This window comes from Gymnodraco acuticeps, unplaced genomic scaffold (assembly GCF_902827175.1).
Source record: "Gymnodraco acuticeps unplaced genomic scaffold, fGymAcu1.1, whole genome shotgun sequence".
Lineage (NCBI taxonomy): Eukaryota > Metazoa > Chordata > Actinopteri > Perciformes > Bathydraconidae > Gymnodraco > Gymnodraco acuticeps.
Window position 1 is genome coordinate 286,919 of NW_022991013.1, and position 19,309 is coordinate 306,227.

The 19,309-nt window shown below is 40.8% G+C and overlaps 2 protein-coding genes across 4 annotated transcripts; both read left to right on the plus strand.

The window, feature by feature from the left end:
• The first annotated feature begins 1,261 nt into the window (after positions 1 to 1,261).
• LOC117559466 (placenta-specific gene 8 protein-like) lies at positions 1,262 to 8,050 on the plus strand. Of its 2 annotated transcripts, none has more exons than XM_034236235.1 (4): positions 1,262 to 1,316; positions 3,425 to 3,526; positions 3,686 to 3,840; positions 7,360 to 8,050. In XM_034236235.1, exons 2-4 carry the CDS (start codon positions 3,427 to 3,429, stop codon positions 7,552 to 7,554), a joined length of 450 nt encoding a protein of 149 aa, XP_034092126.1. In that variant the 5' UTR covers positions 1,262 to 1,316; positions 3,425 to 3,426; the 3' UTR covers positions 7,555 to 8,050. The 2 variants fall into 2 exon arrangements, with proteins under 2 accessions (XP_034092126.1, XP_034092128.1); XM_034236237.1 differs by lacking the exon at positions 1,262 to 1,316 and adding an exon at positions 2,816 to 2,953.
• A 2,076-nt stretch (positions 8,051 to 10,126) lies between these two features.
• LOC117559467 (cornifelin homolog A-like) lies at positions 10,127 to 14,730 on the plus strand. Of its 2 annotated transcripts, none has more exons than XM_034236238.1 (4): positions 10,127 to 10,228; positions 13,232 to 13,348; positions 13,554 to 13,708; positions 14,308 to 14,730. In XM_034236238.1, exons 2-4 carry the CDS (start codon positions 13,243 to 13,245, stop codon positions 14,425 to 14,427), a joined length of 381 nt encoding a protein of 126 aa, XP_034092129.1. In that variant the 5' UTR covers positions 10,127 to 10,228; positions 13,232 to 13,242; the 3' UTR covers positions 14,428 to 14,730. The 2 variants fall into 2 exon arrangements, with proteins under 2 accessions (XP_034092129.1, XP_034092130.1); XM_034236239.1 differs by lacking the exon at positions 10,127 to 10,228 and adding an exon at positions 13,037 to 13,156.
• The last annotated feature ends 4,579 nt before the right edge of the window (positions 14,731 to 19,309 follow it).

Here is a 19,309-nt window from a genome sequence, read left to right on the forward strand (position 1 = left end):
TTGTAAAATAGCCTACTTTACATGTCAGTGACCTTAATTGTAAATAAATAAATGTTCTATTAAAGACACTTAGTTTGTATTGTTTGTTTATGTATGTTTGAATGTTAGTGGAGCATAGCAATAGCATAGCAACATTATGGGAAATATGCTAATTCACTCTTTCCAAGATTTATATGAAAATATCATAGTTTTGTTTACTGAAATAGTTTCAAAATAAATTACAACATTGTTGAAAAGGGAGATATCTTAGTATTTCCACAAAATAACATTTTTTGCAATCAGACGCGACTAGGGAATTTTCCGGGAGATGTTCTTAAAGAGACAGGTGCTAAAATGGAGCGTTTCAGGCAAAGGGTGAAAAAAGCTATGTTCAAACAGACAGTATGAGAAAAATATTGTGTATTTTTACATTAAAGCTAGTACATTGGTCTAATATTGTCCCAAAATACAAGTATGACCCTGACAATGAGAAACATGTGTCCCCTTTAAACCAGTCACAGTTTCAGGCATATGCATACTATTCGTATTGCATAATATATTGTTCTGAAACCCTTTTGAATATGTTTTCAAATTGTATTGCCCGTTTGACTCTGAATGATCATGTTCCACATTTTGGAGTGGATGTAATATATTTTAGACACCATGAATGTCACCTTTAAACCTGTGTGTGATCATCTGTGTCAGCTTCAGCCCTTATGGAAGAGGAGACAGGTTTTTTCTTGATAGGGGTAGGATTCACTCCCGTGTCACTCAGGAGTCAGGACAGTGAGAAATCAGATATAACGGTAGAGTAAATATGCTGCCTTTTAATAAAATTCCATTGCTTGTGTGAACAATCTCATTTGATTTGAGGTGTTTCTTAATGAGCAGTAACCTTCAAAAGCAACATTCTAGCGATCATCATAGCTCACTTTTGCAAAAGAAGAAAACTAACTCAATTTAATGAACTGTTTAATACAAAAAAAGTGACATTGTAATGACATAGTGTCCAAATTAACTTTTTTCAACAGCGAAAACATGGATAAAGTGGAAAAGACCGGACAATTATAATGGCATGATCTTGTAAATTATGGTATAATTTAAGACTTCAATTTATCTCTCACTTTGGTTTCTAAATACACTTACAATCTAAATGCAGGTCAGCAGAGTAGGGAGCACAGGGCCTTGTTTACCCAGCTTATCTGGCAGTTTGGTATTTACACCAAAACACTGCAGTGAAGCAAAGAGCACCCGCTGTGAGAAAAAGTCTCACAGTAGATAACAAAACTGTGGCCAGTACTTGGTTTCCGGGGATTTTAATAACTAAACTCAGACAGGTAAGTCATTATGCTTTATCAAAACAAGCTTGGTTACACATTTTTAGTCATAGGGACGTGAATCATTCTTTAAGAAAAGAGGGAAAGCTCCGGTGGAATCTTCTTCTCCTTTCACTGAGGAGCAGAGCTAAAGAATAACTCAGGTCAGGTTGGTTTAATCCTGAGTGAGGGAGGGGCGTAGACTCTGTTCAGAGCCAGCTCCTCACTGGTGTGTTGAGCATATTCAGTGAAAGAGTTAATGGTTTCCTGTGAATGTTGGCTTTGGTTAAAACCCAGGATTATGGGTCACGGACACTACATTTGCTGCTTTGTAATCTCTAATCTGACTGGTGTTAATGTGCAGAGCTGATCAGAACAAGCAGAGTGTCATTTAGATCAACTTTATACTTCTTATACATAATATTTGATCACATTAATTTATAAACACTACCAATTATATGAAATAAAATGACATGGGTAAGCACCATTCAGTAGCATAATGGGACATTTCACAATAATATTTCTAACATTTTCAATGCAGGGTTTTTAGTTGTAATAAAGTTGTATTAGTATGATGTACTTCTTCAATCACTGGATAATATAAACCTGACTAACTACATACTTGGGGAGAATTGTCTAAAAAATAACCATAGGTAGGATTGCAGAGATGGTCTGGTTTTACTGAAAAGTTTAGTAGTAGGATAAAGTATTCTGGCAGCAAAGACAAATTGCCATTGGAGCTGGGTTTGAGAAGTAAAGAGTTGTCTTTATTGATAGGCAGGTGTACTGATTGCTGGTTCTGCACAGATGAGTTGTGAGACAGGACAAGAGTGGCGGAAGGGAAACAAGAAAACGGGAAGAAGAAACTTGCACCAAGCACACAAAACTCAAACTAAATAATAATAATAATAATAGATTTATTTTGTTAGCGCTTTTACAGGTGCTCAAAGACGCTTTACAGATATAGTGAAAACAAAAGAAAGGAACAACAAATAAATATATAGTTTAAGTCAAATAATACAAAAACAATCACACATTAAAAGCCAGATTGAAGAGGTGAGTTGTAAATGGCAGACAAAAAAAACACAGACAGGAAGGTGTCACAGAGGAACTGTGGCAATGTATCATATTTAATAAATGATGAAAGAGCTGATACTTCATTTTGTAAGGATATTCTACAAGCATTATTTTATATTGGAAGTATACATTATAAAGGTTACACTATTGGTTAGCTGAGGAACAGCATTTATGTGTTAATTATTAACCAGTTGAGCCCCGAGCCTGTTTTTCAGGCCTCAGGCTCGAAAATGACATTCCTAGAACAAATTTTCCATATCTCTGGCCCCCCTCGGTCGATTTTGATGATTGACATATCTTTTTAACCTTTAGAGCCAATATAATCAAGGAGAAGTTCCTAAAATCCATCTAAACATTACCCATTGGTAAATAGAGTGATGCGCAGCCAGAATACCCAAAACCGGAAGCTATCATACACTCTGGTAGCAGCTAATATGAAATCTCCGTTATTGACATAAATATGAAGATGGATTATCAGTAATCATTTCAAAGTGACACAGACACATTGGATTAACCTTTAACAGCGTTTTTTTATCGTTGTAATGCCATTGAACACAACCTTTGATCAGAAACAGCAAAAGGTAAGACAATGTCCCGTGTTTGCTACCTAAAGCTACGTTGTGTGATGTCTGGCTTTGTTTCCCATACCGAGTTCTGATCGCTCAGTGATGATACTTATATTTCTGGAATCTGTGGAATCTCAACTTGCTAATCGATATCTTGTTTGTGTAAATCCGATAAGTAATCATGGTATTTTACCGTGAGTTCTGTGCTAAGTGCTATAGCATTGTTTCGCTCATGGCTAATTCAGAGCCTTTGTTATTTCCCTTGTGTTTCGTTTAGCTAAAAATGGTTAATATCGTCTGATAGCTGAGTTTCTTCCCGTTAAGTGTATAATATGACACATTCATAGTTTATTAAATGTTAAGAAACCCTCAGACGCTGTTTCTTGCAAGATGTTGCGTTTTGCCCCCGGTACCGGTTCCATACAGTATTAAAAGCATTACAACCATAATTGAATCCTGACTCTCCTCCGTGGTTCTGTATTGCAGCTATGTCTCGACAGGTGGTCCAGGTCCAGCCGGAGAGCAGGGGTCAGCAGGAAGGTCAATGGAGTACTGGCCTGTGTGAGTGCCATAAAGACGTGGGAGACTGTAAGTGTCACAACATGAGTAAATACCCTGATACAGAATATAATGAGATGTCTGACTCCATCTATACTTGATGATAAAAACAACTTCCGTAAATAATGGAGTCTATAATAAAGTGTCATGTTTTTGTGAACTGTGAGCTGTTCTGATATCTGTATACAGGCTGCTTTGCCCTGTGCTGCCTCCCAGTGTTCACCTGTAAGGTGACCAGAGCAGTGGGGGCCTGTGCCTGCCTGCCTCTGCTCGACTGTATCGGCTGCGTCCCCCCCGCCTCTCTCGCCATGAGGGCATCTGTCAGGCAACGATACGGCATACAGGTAATACTGCATAGATTTCACTCTGAAATAAATCATTTAGTATTTTACAAATCGTAGCTCTTCGATATATTTTCCCGTGATTGTCTTTGGTTCATTTAAGTATCCTTCCATTGACTTCCATTGTTTTCACATTGCCTTTACAACACGGTAACTCCAATGGGAATCTTTCAATGGGCATTTTAACACAACACAAAGACTGACATTGTGATCCTATATCATTTTAACAATGTAGTAATTACAGCTAACTAACATCTGATAGCTACCTTGAAAGCTCATTATAGCTTTGGTTTTTCGTGTTGATAGAAGAAGAATTTACTGAAATACAGCTAGTGCATACTTGTTGGTGTTGTCGGGCAACAAATCTTAACTAACTTTAAGCATATTGCAATTCAATTAGTTCTCGAGGAAAGGCAATTGAAAAGGTAAACTAGCTACAGCCAGGCTAATCCAAGCAATATTTCCTTAAATCTCCGAAACTCTTCACCGAGATGCACATTTGTCTGTATTTGTTAAATAACTAATGGGAAACCTCTCTCCATCTGAAAGGACCTGTGATCGGCTTTAGTCTCACGCCACAAGCTTCTAAAATTGGAAAACAGAGCAGGTCGTGCGGATATCTTGTTTTCTCTCAGACTATAAAAAAATACAAAAAAGCTGTTATGGAATATTCTCCCATTGATGCAAAGATAAACTGCCTCAGCTTTAAATGATTTCAGTAAAGAGCAATGGTCCTGGGATGTTGTGATAAACTTGCTTGAACAATGCAGCTGATGCGTACCTCACCATATCTCTAGCTCAGTTACACCTGAGCTGCTGGAGCTCAGAATAATTGTGCTTGCTGCTGAGAAGATGGAGATTTTTTAAGTTATAAAACACAATAACAGCACTCCGGGGAAATATCTGCAACATCACTTAATGACGAGGGTTATTACTTTAGCAAACCAAACAATGCTTTGAGCAATGTCGTGACATCGAGATATGATGCAGTGAAATCAGGACACGTGTATTAAATCAATAGCTCTGCACTCTGTAAGGGAAACTTCTGCAGCAATGGAGAGTCAGGACTCAGAGAGACACGAGGAGAGTTGGAGCTTTGATGTCAAACACTGGTAGTTTATTACAAGGATACGGCCGGAGAATTCATATCACAAATCACAGCAGCAAAAGGTTCTGACTGCACGGGTGAGTTGTCATGTCAATTCTGATCAGCCTATCTCTCGATAGACCTTTTAACTAGTTTACACAGAGTTAATGAGCATATTGGGGGAGGCGTAAACATCTGTGGAGCTTAGAAAGCCAGCGTTCCCACAGCCGTAAACCATTTCGTGACCGAGAGTTGAACTGGTTTATCAAGATAGCTGGAGCCTCCCATTCCTTAAGAGAGATAACAGAGCCAGGGTTTGGTCGTAAACGTCAACAGGCAATAAGGTTAAATATCTTAGGAGTAAAGAAGAATTATTCCCTCACACACTCGAGTTATAAATAACACTAATGAATAAACAACAAACTGTTATTGCCTTTAAGATAGAGCAGGCTGCACACACTGCCCACACGGTTTCACGGCTTAACACTCCATAAAACTGCGTGCATGACCTCAGATCTCAACAGACATCAGTGCACATTCAATACAGATGTTGGGTATGCAAACAGCAACATGCCGGGGCCAAGTTGGGACTCTGTTTCTGGATAAGCGGGCAGGTAGTTTCTGGGACAGTGAAGAGAAGGAGAGATAAGCCTGGAAGGTGGGAGTGGTTGGAGGCCAAGCAGGCAGAAGCTGGAGCAATGCCATCGGAGAGAAGGAGGGTGGTTGGAAATGTTGGCTTTTCTGGAGGTGGAGTGGGCCGTGGATCGCTGTCGATACTGCAGAGCGAGGAAGGCGCCAGAAGATCTTATGCAAACAATACCCAGCATGTAGGCAACAATGCTCTCATAGGTGAAAGGACACAATGCTGTAACAGGGAGCATCATGGGAATACAACGGTGGATTGTTTCCATTTGAATTAGCAGTTATGGATCATCTATCTTCTCCATCTCTTTAAGTCTTTATTTCTTGATCTTGATGATGGTATTTTTGGCTATGTATGCCTGCAGGGGGGGGGGGGGGGGGGGGGGGGGGGTGCGGCAGTGTTGGTTGGTCGGTCTACCACTTTGGTACAGACTGAAATATCACGTGTATGTTCCCCAAATGACTTCTCCTTGTGCAGGTGTACATGTGTATGCTAGAGTTAAGTGAAAAGTGGTTGATTTTCTGGAATATTTGGTACAAAACAAAATCACTGTCACTGTGTTGGTTGTGTCAGACTGTCAGATGTGTTGGGGGAGGGGGGGTTGTGGAGGGCTTCGTTTGTGAGCAGGACATTTTTATACTCAATCCGGTGTTGTATAGGGAGCCAGTGCAGTTCGATGAGGATGGGGCTGATGTGGTCAGAAGACACATCAAGGTATCAAATCCTTCCAACACCTCATCCAAACTTCGTTAAGATGATAACAAAATATGTTTATTGTGATAAGGTTGTATTTGCATATTTGGTATCCACAAATGTGTAATGTGCGTACTGTGATAATTGTAGTTGTAAATGTCACCCTCCCACATTCAATTCACATGGAGGCAGATCAGCTGGGAGGAACTGTGCTACTGAATAGAACCAGGTTTGTCGCACACGTGTTCACATCTTCATTATATACATGTATATTATGGCTCTTATAGTTGTATCAGATCAAAACGATGCGTTCAAATCCTTAAATCTGTAAGGATTATTATGGGTGGATTGATTATCTGTCGGTATTGTTACTTTGAATGCAACTGTTGAGTGTTTTTGCAGTGGTACAAATTGTCTTGGGAATTGGAGTTCGTGGACCCAAATACAGAAAACTGAGGTAAAACCAGACATGCCAGAAAGATTTCAAAATAAAACAGGACACAGGTTAACCAAAATGCAGGACAAAATTAGTAAAAGAAACATAAACTTGTCTTAAGTGCTGACTCAGTGTCATAAAGGAACGTGCACATGCTGCAGATGGAATGATAGGATCTGTGTTCGTGATGTTTTTCAGACTTTATCGATTATCAAATCTCACCCACCAACATTTCCAACTTTGCTTACAGCTCTTGTTGCTAAGAGCCAAGACTTGGCTGCAAGAAATCCTCAGAGGGAGGAAGAGCAGGATTATTACTGTTACACTGACACATACAGTGCCATCTATTGATTTACAGCAAGCATTTTTGAACATTACATTTGATATCTCATAACTGTGTGTAACCTAATTTGGTATTTTCCTGCAAAACTCAAATAAAGGTGGTAGCCTATACTATGACACAAGTAATCTCTTTAATTCAATTTAACTTTGAGTAATGCTTTGAATTACAATAGAGTTGAGTATAAGCTCAACGTGCAGAATGAAACACATATCTGCTGCGTTATATATCAGTCAAATGTATTTATTGCACCTGAATGCTAATGTTAACCTTTTGTCCGAGCCTCCCACCTGTGTTCAGGCCTCTCTCCGTGTGTCTTACAGGGGAGCGTGTGGAGCGACTGCCTGTACGGATGCTGCTGCTATCCGCTGTCTTGGCTCCAGATCTCCAGAGAGCTGAAGAGAAGAGCAGCATCCCACGCCTCCTCTTCCTCCTCCTCTTCTTCCTCCTCCTCCCCCTCCTCCTCCTCAGCCAGATACAGTGCTCTGTGCTCCCTGCAGGGGGCGCACTTGGTCTAGCCGTTCTCTCCGCTGCAGCCTGGCCTCCAGGGTACAGGAGTAGATTTAATCACACTTCCTCTGATCTGCAGCCACTCCCTGTTACCTCGCAGAATTCAGCAGGGACACAATCTGTCCCGCAGAGAGGAACACTCAGAATATCCCAAGATAATACAAAGAAAAGCGTGATGAAAGTAATTGTTGCATGTTATTTTGGGAAGCAGATTCAGCATGTATTCTATTATACTTGTTATGCTGTTATATGATTACATCATTTTATATAATGTAGGTACATTTACTCAAGAACTGCCCTTAAGTGTGCTTTTGAGTGGATTTTCATTTTCATGTCACTCTATACTTGTACATTTATTTTTAGATTAACATTTTACCACACAGGTAGAGGTGGGAAGTAACTAAGTACATTTACTCAAGTACTGTACAACTTTGAGGTACTTTCCATGTTATGCTACTTTGTTCTTTTACTCCACTACATTTATTTAATACCTAGTTAGTTACTTTACAGATTTGGATTATTGATGTGAAATCTAAGTGTTAAATCAGACTTTAGTTCCACCTGGAGTAAATTCACAAGCTACCCTGCAGTATACAAAGTCTTTCAAACTAGCTGCACCTTCACCAGCTTTGATAACACTTTCATGATCAATCATTATAATCAAAACATGCAATATATATTATTCTGAAATGTACTATAAGTCCTTCTACCTTTGGTACTTTATTAAGTTTATATCGATCTAATACTTTTCTACTTTTACTTGAGTAACATTTTGAATGCAGGACTTTTACTTGTAACAGAGTATTCACTCTGGTACTTCTACTTTTAATCAAGTACAACATATTGAGTACTTCTCCCACCTCTGTACACAAGTTTCCCTAAAATGTGTTTTAATTTTTAATAACTGGTCTCAAAATGGTTTGAAAAATATGAACATTTCTCTTTTTTGCTTCCATTAATCGTCTCATGGCCTCTTCAATTTATATTGTGACCCCTTGCAGAGGGCCAAACCACTGTTTGGAGACCACTGGATAGAGCTATGTTACTTAATCTAAAGTGCATACCAGCTACATTTAATAGAAAAAAAATAATTTATAGAAATATATCAGTTACAGAGGTCCACTTTCCGAAGAATGAGTACCTCAACTGTCATACAGTATGTAGGAGTTTTTAACAGTGTTGTATTTGTACTTTTGTTTAAGTAAAATATCTAAATACTTCTTCCAACATGGATAGAGTCAAGGATAAGATATGAATCCCAAAATGTATTAAAACAAAAACCACGAAAAGGCACATTTATTCACATGTTATAGCAAATCACTATAGGAAATAGAATATTGCAACTTTCCCTGAGCTGATATTGAACATTTTGTACTCCTCAAAAATAGAATTGTGTGACTTGACTGGTAAGGCAGCATGCATTAAATGAATATTTATGTTATCTAGTTTGTGTCTTATTTATTTTAAAGCTCTTCTGCAGGCAAAAGACAGGGAAATAATGAGAGAGAACATGAGTCAGAAAAGTATTTCACTTGATTGTTGGTAGTCACATTATTTCTTAAGGGCCCATGTCATGCTTTTCCGGTGATTACCCGTCCCCTTGTGTGTTATGAAGGTTTTTATGTAAACGTTTTTATGTAAACGGTCTGCAGAGTCACAAACCCTCAAAGTACACCCTGTAGCGAGTAAAACTCTAACACAGAGAAGACCTGTCTATGCTGCCCCAGAACGCCTCGTTGGACATTTCTCATTTTCCGTTGTTTTCTTCCTGGGTTCTGTGACGTGTGAACACCCAGATCAACAACAAATGACCGGATTGGCCCAAATGGACCAATCCGCGGAGCACCTCACACACCAGGATCTCTTGGCTAACTAACAGGGAGTCCCATTGACTTGCATAGAGCTCCCTGAACGCTGGTAATAGACGAGTTGGGATGGAGAAATGCTCTCCGCAGACCCATTCTCACAGCGTTATAAACCTTTTTCTTACTCAATATCAAGCCACACTTATTGTTTTTACTTCGGCTGTGAGTGTTTGTGTGTGCTCAGGATGAGTTTCACTGTGTCTCGCTGTATCGCCGACCCGCTCCTCGCAGCAGTGAGCCTTGCAACGTCCCGACCAATCAGAGGGGGGGGGGCAGGAGCTCCAGCAAGCCGTTTAGGACAGAGAGTGAATACACATACTATACAGAGATGCTGTATGAGAAACCAATGTGAGTTTGGAAAATTGCACAATTTAAATCTACTCTAGTAGACCTCAACAATGGAATTATGATCAGTAGAAATGGCCATGACATGGGACCTTTAACAAAGAGGGCGTAACACAAAAACGTACGCTAGCTATTCAATAAGTTAGTACTGTTCCGACAAAGGCATTGAGCCAAATTAGGATAAGTACGAGACATTCCCTTCTGTCCTAATCACATACCTGGTCTAAGAACAGACTAAGATGCACACTTTAAATGAGGTAATCTGCATTTTGTGGCACAATGACGTCTGAGATTTTAAAAGATGCGTGACCGACAGATATCCAGATGTCTGTCTTTCAAAGGTGTACGGACTGGTCGGTGACATGCTGTGCTGCCCTGTCAGGTTCACCCTTCTGAGGCCGGTATATAAGATTCCACGCTTAACTGTTAAATCCATCACTTCACTGCCGCCTCTTTATCCTGGGACAATAAGGTAAGACAATCCACTTTAAAGTGATTGTAGTGATGCAGGTATAGAAATAATGCAAATATGCAGCTCAAAACCTATCCCCATCGTTTAAATGTATATTAAATCCCATTGTATCCACTGAGAAAAACTGAAACGTTGACTTAAATTAATCTATTATGTTGACAGATTTCATATAACTGAATTAGGTTAGCAATGAAAGTGAAAGCAATAATATTACGTTTCAATACAAATATTTGGTTCAACTTAATATTATTGCTTTCAACTAACCTAATACAGTTACATGAAATGTGTTGACGTAATACATTTCATTTATGTCAATGTTTGAGTTTTTCAGTGTGTTTATTGATTGGGAAACTAAATGACGTGTGAAGTTTGTATTTCATTTATTTATATTTTATTTAAATGTTATTTTAGAATTGATTGTCATTCAGGTGAAGGGTTGTGTGACTCCCCAAAGATGTTCAGGACATTTTGCAACTTGTGGATTTGGGAAATCTTACAAAAAAATAAGTAGTTGAACTCCAACCTACGGACATTTTCATATTCTATAGAGTGCTTATCTTGTTTTGGAACGTTAAAGATATTATACTGCATTATACTTGACTGTATGCACTTCCCTTTCCTTGACCACTTTTTCTTTCCTAGAAACTTCAACAGCTTTACATTTTGTGTCATTCCCAGTAATGTAATACTGCACCTGCTTATTGGAATCAAGTTTTGGAAATAACACTTTGAAATGTACAAATTATAAGTTCACAATCTATGTCACTGTTCTCTCAGATTTAAAATAGTCAAAATAAAAATATTTTACGGGATGAACTTTACCAAATATATGATGTCTTAATATGTATTTACATCCCCTCAAAGCCTCTATTGCCGAAGCGGGGAGCTGTGGTCTCAAGGTCCTAGGTGCCTCAAGGGGCGGTAACCCTCGAACCTCCTGGTGGACACCGGTGGACACCGGTGGTAGGTACCGACAGGCCCGAAGGGCAGCAGCTTCATCCGTGGCCGAGGCAAAGCAGCGGGTGTGGGAGAAGTTCGGAGAAGACATGGAGAAGGACTTTCGGGCGGCACCAAAGTTGTTCTGGAAAACTGTCCGACACCTCAGGAGGGGGAAGCAGGGAACCATCCAAGCTGTGTACAGTAAGGATGGGACGTTGTTGACCTCAACTGATGGAGTGTTAGGGCGTTGGAAGGAACACTTTGAGGAACTCCTGAACCTGACAACTCCGCCCTCTATGTTAGAGGCAGAGCTGGAGTATGACGGGGGATTAACACCAATCTCCCGGGGGGAAGTCACTGAGGTCGTCAAACAACTCCACAGTGGCAAAGCCCCGGGGGTGGATGAGATCCGCCCGGAAATGCTGAAGGCTCTGGGTGTTGAGGGACTGTCATGGTTGACACGTCTCATCAACGTTGCGTGGTAGTCGGAAACAGTACCAAAGGAGTGGCAGACCGGGGTGGTGGTTCCCCTTTTTAAAAAGGGGGATCAGAGGGTGTGTGCCAATTACAGAGGCATCACACTACTCAGCCTCCCCGGGAAAGTTTACTCTAAGGTACTCGAAAGGAGGGTCAGGCCGATTGTCGAACCTCAGATTGAGGAGGAACAATGCGGATTCCGTCCTGGTCGTGGAACGACGGATCAGCTTTTTACTCTCGCAAGGATCCTGGAGGGGGCCTGGGAGTACGCTTATCCGGTCTACATGTGTTTTGTAGACTTGGAGAAGGCGTATGACCGAGTTCCCAGGGAGTTACTGTGGGAGGTGCTGCAGGAGTATGGGGTGAGGGGGTCTCTACTCAGGGCCATCCAATATCTGTACTCCCAAAGCGAGAGCTGTGTCCGGGTCCTCTGCAGTAAGTCGGACCCATTTCCGGTGAGGGTTGGCCTCCGCCAGGGCTGCGCTTTGTCACCAATCCTGTTTGTAATATACATGGATCGGATTTCGAGGCGTAGTCATGGGGGAGGGGGTCTGCAGTTCGGTGGTCTAAGGATTGCACCACTGCTTTTTGCAGATGATGTGGTTCTAATGGCTTCATCGGTCTGCGACCTTCAGCACTCACTGGATCGGTTCGCAACCGAGTGTGAAGCGGCTGGGATGAGGATCAGCACCTCCAAATCTGAGGCCATGGTTCTCAGCAGGAAACCGATGGACTGTCCACTCCAAGTAGGGAATGAGTCCTTACCCCAAGTGAAGGAGTTCAAGTATCTCGGGGTCTTGTTCTCGAGTGAAGGAACAATGGAGCGTGAGATGGGCCGGAGAATCGGAGCAGCGGGAGCGGTACTGCAGTAGCTTTACCGCACCGTTGTGACGAAAAGGGAGCTGAGCCAGAAGGCAAAGCTCTCTGTCTTCCGGGCCATTTTCGTTCCTACCCTCACCTATGGTCATGAAGGATGGGTCATGACCGAAAGAACGAGATCGCGGATACAAGCGGCCGAGATGGGTTTTCTCCGCAGGGTGGCTGGTGTCTCCCTTAGGGATAAGGTGAGAAGTTCGGTCATCAGGGAGGGACTCGGAGTTGAGCCGCTCCTCCTTCGCGTCGAAAGGAGCCAGTTGAGGTGGTTCGGGCACCTAGTTAGGATGCCACCTGGGCGCCTCCCTAGGGAGGTGTTCCAGGCACGTCCAACTGGGAAGAGACCAAGGGGTAGACCTAGGACCAGGTGGAGGGATTATATCTCTTCGCTGGCCTGGGAGCGCCTTGGGATCCCCCAGTCAGAGCTGGTTGATGTCGCCAGGGAAAAGAAAGTTTGGGGCTCTCTGCTGGAACTGCTACCCCCGCGACCCGACCACGGATAAGCGGGAGAAGATGGATGGATGGATCCCCATAATAGGGTGGAAAAAGGTTGTCTAAATAAATATATCCACAAAACATTAAAATAGTCTGAACAGAGTTTAACATCTCTAATGAGGACCTGAAGTACTGTAGTAAGAGGTAAAGGACAGAACATGACAGCATTTTTACAGGCCCTACATGGATTTCACCACATTGTTATCAATTTCTTACTAGAAGCTGAAATCATGTCTAAAAAGATGGTTGTGACCCAGCCCAGGCCCTACATCATGAACAGTGGATCTGGCCAGTGGACCTCTGACATCTGTGACTGCTTGGACGACCTGCCTCAATGTGAGTGCAGTTTGTCAGATACAATGGGTCAACCTATTCTTAAACTGCTTTGAAAAATATTCAGACTTGTTCCCGCAACAGTAGGCCTATAACATAAAGAAACTTAAATGTTCCAAAAACGTGTTTTGATTTGACCTCAGTGACTAAGAGAACATTGAAATGTGCACGTCACACCTTTGAGCATTATGTAATTTCTTTTTTTTAGGTTGTCTCACCTTTTGGTGTTTACCCTGCTTCGAATGTAAGACAGCACATGAGGCCGGGGAGTGTGTATGTTTACCTCTGCTGGACGGTTTTGGATTGATCCCTCCTATAGGCACCTCCCTCAGAGTGTCAATACGTCAACGATATGGCATTGAGGTACACACGCTATGCTAATCTTTTTACTATTCCAACTTCAATGGCATCGGCAATTTTAAGCACACTGTAGTGATGTGAGTCACTGCTTATATGATTACCGATCATTCTTTAACATACTTTGCTATTTGAATGTTTAATTGTGTTTGATCAATAGCTGTGCAATGCAAATCCCATTACAAGTCCAGTCTTGCAAGCTGTTCAGCAAAAATACAGACACCTGGTTCCCAAAAAAGGCATAGCTCTCAAACTATTAATCAGTGCAGTGTTTTGATGCCAATAACCATAAGTGGAATTATGTCAACAAACCAGCATTTAAAGGGTTAAAATGCTATAAAAATGTACAGTATGGATATTTCGGAAGTGCAGGGCAAAGTTGGTTTAAGATTTAATGGAAAATTGGAAATTAACAATATATAGTGTCAGATTTCACACAGACGTTTTAGTACTTTCTTTTTAAGGGATGCATAAAGGTTAGAGTTAGTATCTGGAAAGATATTTACTGGTAGCTGTAGTGTCCTGGAAATAAATATCGGACCCTAAAATCAATTGTTCCCCCCCCCCCTTTATCTTCCCGCCCCTAACTGTGTCTGTGTTCACAGGGTACCATCTGCAATGACTGTGTGTACGCCTGCTGCTGCGGGCCCTGCAGCTGGTGTCAAATTGCACGAGAGATCAAAACCAGGGCGAATCCCATCACCTTCGTCAGTATGGCGTCCTAAGCAACACAACAAAATGCCTCTGCGGAATGTCACTTAGCAACTGATTAAAGATTTGCACCTGAAAGCCATAAATGTTGCACAACTTAACGACAGAGAGGAGAGATAAGCAGACACTTGGCCTCACTGACAGATATTAAAGACAACCAGCAAGTGATTTGTAGAAGTGAACCAATAATTATTCTGGTTACATTTAGGAGAGTTACTATTGCTTTTGATTTAGCAGAAATCTACATTTTTATTGTACCACTGTTTTCGAACCATTTTCAAGATATGTATTGTGTACGTTCAATTTTGAATGTTAAATATTGGCACATGTTCACTTTTGTTGAAAAGATGTTCAGTGAATTTTAAGTTTGCAACTGACTTGGATGGATCTATGGCAATTTGTTTTACTTTTGTTCAAAACTATGGTCTAAACCAGGGGTCACCAATCTTTTTTAGGATGAGGGCTACTTTCAAAAAATAAAACAAGACGAGGGCTGCTTTTACTCCTCTTTTTTTGTTTTTTTGCAGTGTATATATTTAGCACATTTTAACATTATTATATGCTGACCTTTAACCTTTGTATGCTGTTTGGGTCTGTGGGACCCGTTTTCAGTGTTTACTAAAAGAACATGTATTCAATTTAATTAATTTAACCTGCTTTATTTGGGGGTGGACCTCACCTGCTCTAGGGGGGTCCGGGGGCATGCATGATACATACATTTGGTACACACAAAATCCTCCTGATTAGAATTGTAATATATGTTGTGATCCCCTGACATTTAAATCAATATTTTGTAGTTCGTCTAACAACTTGGTTTATAATTAAATATTTGCAAAATGAATGACATTGCTGCCAACCGAAGCTATGGTGCTAATTAGCGTATGTTAGCACGCTAACATGCTAAACTGAAATGGAAAACATTAGCTGGTTAAAGTCAGCCTTGTGACAGCATTGGCACTGAGCACGTTGATGTTAGCATTTAGCTCAAAGTTCACTTACATTGTAGTTATATTGTAGAATATATTGTAATTTGCAGTTTAAGTTTTCATAGTTATAGCTACTGTAAATGCATTCATAATTCTTTATTACACATGCTTCGTATTTGAATTATGTCAAAGTTTTGCATGATATGTGAGTTTTCTTGAAGCGTGCAATAAAACTCTGTTTAAAGTTCAGTTGTGAGTCTGTGTGCTCTATCCAATGCAAACCATGCCTTGGAGTTGTGCCAACATCAGGTAAGTGCATATCAAAATATTATTTAAATAAAACCAATATTGTAACAGAGACCATTGCAAAACAATAGGCCTGTATATGAAGAGGATTATAGATGGAATCCAACCCTGTCTCCTCAAAATTACGTTCCCACAGAACTCATGCATTCTCGATTACGTTTAGCTAGAAACGTATTTCCTCCCACATTACGTTTGTTTTGGACGTAACTCAAATACGTTTATTTTCTACCTATATTTGCTTCCGAAAAAACTATTTGTTTCTCCGAATCGAAGGGGAAAACACAAAAGCATTGTACACAATTTAAACAAATCAATGTTGTGTAATTAACAAGGATAATCTGGTGTGTTTGAGTTGATGAGTAGTGCAGATATCACTTTAAAATCAATCGACATTAGAGAGAATATTTACTTCCGGGTGTAACATCCTAAAGCAACTACTGTGGCCAGAAAACGTGAGATCGTAACATTATTTTCTCTTTGTATAAACGTATAGTATCCTAATAATAATAATAATAACAATAAAGGCCAGCAAGATTGTTCGAACTGTAGGAAAGCAAGACAATAAATGGCAAATATATGTAGAAAATAAACGTATTTGAGTTACGTCCAAAACAAACGTAATGTGGGAGAAAATACGTTTTTAGCTAAATGTAATCGAGAATGCAATTTAGTTCTGTGGGAACGTAATTTTGAGGAGACAGGGTTGATGGAATGATATGCATGCATGAGTTTGCTAGTTGTTTGATTTATGGTGATGCTAAGCGGGTGAGTAAATGGCATGTCATGAGGATTGAAATGAGCCGTATCATGACGCAGAACAATTGAAGGAAGGAAAGGTTTTGAACCAGCAATCGTTCCAGGAGCTTTGTTCTGATATGTGGGCTTGGGGTCAACCTTGAAAGGTGCAATGAATGTAAAAAGACTCCCGTGAGAAAACAACTTTAGTAATGAGTGTTTTATATTCTCAGGCCTTCTTATTTTGTAAACACGTGTTGATAGCAACCACTCAATTTCTACAGTTACGGCCAAAAGCCAGTTTTTTTTAGGTCACAGTGACCTTGATTGTTGATCTTTTACAACCAACATTAAACATTTCAAAACGGTAAACCTTTATGCACATTATCAAATCAGATTTAATAACTGTCAATAAAGTTTGAGGGTTGTGGGTTGCCCTTTTTCAGTGTGCAATAATAATTAGAACGATTTGAAGTGAAGTGAAGTCTTGTTTTTTGTACGATACTGCCCTCGCTATATGTAATCTTCCCAACTATAAAGGAGCTGTTACTGCTTCTTAGATAAGACCAGTTGTAATTATAAACCCATTTGAACCTTTGATATATGCTGTGGGCCAGATGGTGTTTGTCCCAGTTTGCACCTCTATCGCAACAAATTCCAGGTGATATTGGCCTGCGAAAAATGTAATTATTGCGGCAAGATGCACATTATTGCTGCCTATTTTCCGCAATACGTCTGCTTGTCTTCACCTCGGCTGTTACCTCGAGGAGATTGTTTCCTGGCTCAGGTTTGTATAAGTCCACAGGGGCAGAGGAGTGGAGGGAAAGGCTGCAACTCGCTGATATGACTGTTGAATAGTGACTCGTGCTGTTATTGTAATCACCAGTGCTTACTTTATTTTCCCTCCGCTGCCTGACCTTGCTGCTTCCTCCTTCCCTCGTTCCCTGCCACTCCCGTCGACTCACACACACTTTTTTCCCTTTTTTTCTCCAAAGCTGCCTCAACAATCAGATTGAAAACGCTGTGCATTTAACTAACTGTTTACCCTTTTAACAGGCTGTCTACGTTTTTGATGTGAAGAATAAAACAGGAACATGAAACATTAGACAAATGCTGGATAACTCAAATAACAAAGTGAAGTTATATGCAATATCCTTCTTGTTTATATCATACTACACCTTCGGCCAGCCCGGAGAGAAAACTCTGCATGGCTTTGCTAAATGCTAGGTCAATAGCAAACAAGACGTTCCTGTTAAACGACTTATTCACCTCTCATGATCTGGATTTAATGTTCCTTACGGAGACCTGGGTCCACACCGGCGAGTATGTACCGTTTTCTGAACTTCTTCCTCCCGACTGTACTTTCTTCAGCTCCCCCGTACCACCGGCCGTGGTGGGGGTATAGAGAACCACAGTGACGCGTCCTAAAACCCGGAAGTAAGTTAGCATTTTTACCACGTCCGGTTCCTTCGATAAAAAGCAGTGCAATTTCTCCATAGGATTTTGGAAAATAGTTCCAAATAAGGTCTGTGTTTGAACACAAATTGAAGAGACGGATCACGTTTTGTTCTACGACATTAAATACATCAGCAGTGACCCCGCTGGTGATTTTTGAAGACTTTACGTGTCTGAAAAACGATGGTTGTTAACAAGTGGCTGAATAGGACTACAGAAGTTGTCCAGGCCGTTTTACGTCATCACCGAACACGTAAAACACTCCCGCGAAGTTTGTTTGCCCTGTTCTGCTTGAAAGCAAGTACCTGCCTCCTGCAAACTGTTCAAACAAACACTTCAACTTGTACCATTTACAATCTGTATGTTTGAATATGGATCTTAAGTTGGCGTGACGTTGAAGCAGCGACCCTGCTGTAGTTCGTTTATAGCATAACGTTAGCATTTTGCTTCTTGCGACTAGATTTATGCTTCGAAAATGATAAAAGTAGGATAGACATGTGGATATTATCCGGCTGAACAAAACGTGATCCGTCTCTTAAATGTGTGTCAACCACAGACCTTATTTCGAGCTATTTTCCAAAATCCTATGGAGAAATTGCATTGGTTTTTGACGAAGGAACCGGAAGGAGTTTACATCCGGGTTTTAGGACGCGTCACTGCGGTTCTCTATAGCTTCAGTGTTTAGAGCTAATCTCCAATGCCGTTTGGGCTTCACCCAGTAACTAGCTATGCTAGCTTCGAGTTGGAGCTTTTTGAATTGAATCCAGCCTCGCCTATACTATGCGCAGTCGTGTATCGTCCGTGAAAGTATAATAATGATTTCATAACTGACTTTTCTGACTTTCTGTCCGGGATCATGGTGAAATATGATCGTGTTTTGATCTGCGGAGACTTTAATGTCCATGTGTGCTGCGAGTCTAAACCTCTGGTTAGGGATTTTTTAAATCTTCTCGACTCTTTCGGTCTCATTCAGTCTGTGGCTGGTCCAACGCACGATAAAGGACACACCTTAGATTTAGTATTATCGTTTGGATTGTCTATCTCTGTGGATGAAATATGTGCAGGAACGCGTATCTCAGACCATTTCCCGGTTCTGTTTACAACCTCGATCCCTTCTGTAGGAGTCGAATCACGTGCTCCTGCGCTTTGTCTGCGTTCAATTAACCCCTTGACTGCCTCACAGTTTTCAGATGCTTTTAATACTTATCCGATTTGTAAATTAGAGGTGAACTGTGCTTTTAGTGCGGATGAGCTTATGTCTTTGTTTGATTCGACATGCACACTAATACTGGATTCCGTTGCTCCTTTTACGCTTAGACGCAACAAAGTTCTCTTAGAGCCGTGGCTCAATGATTGTACTCGCGCTTTTAGACGCGCTTGCAGGCGTGCAGAGAGAAAATGGAGAAAGGATAAACTTCATGTCTCCTTAGAAATTCTTCGTGCTTGCCTTTCCGATTATCAGACGGCAGTCAAA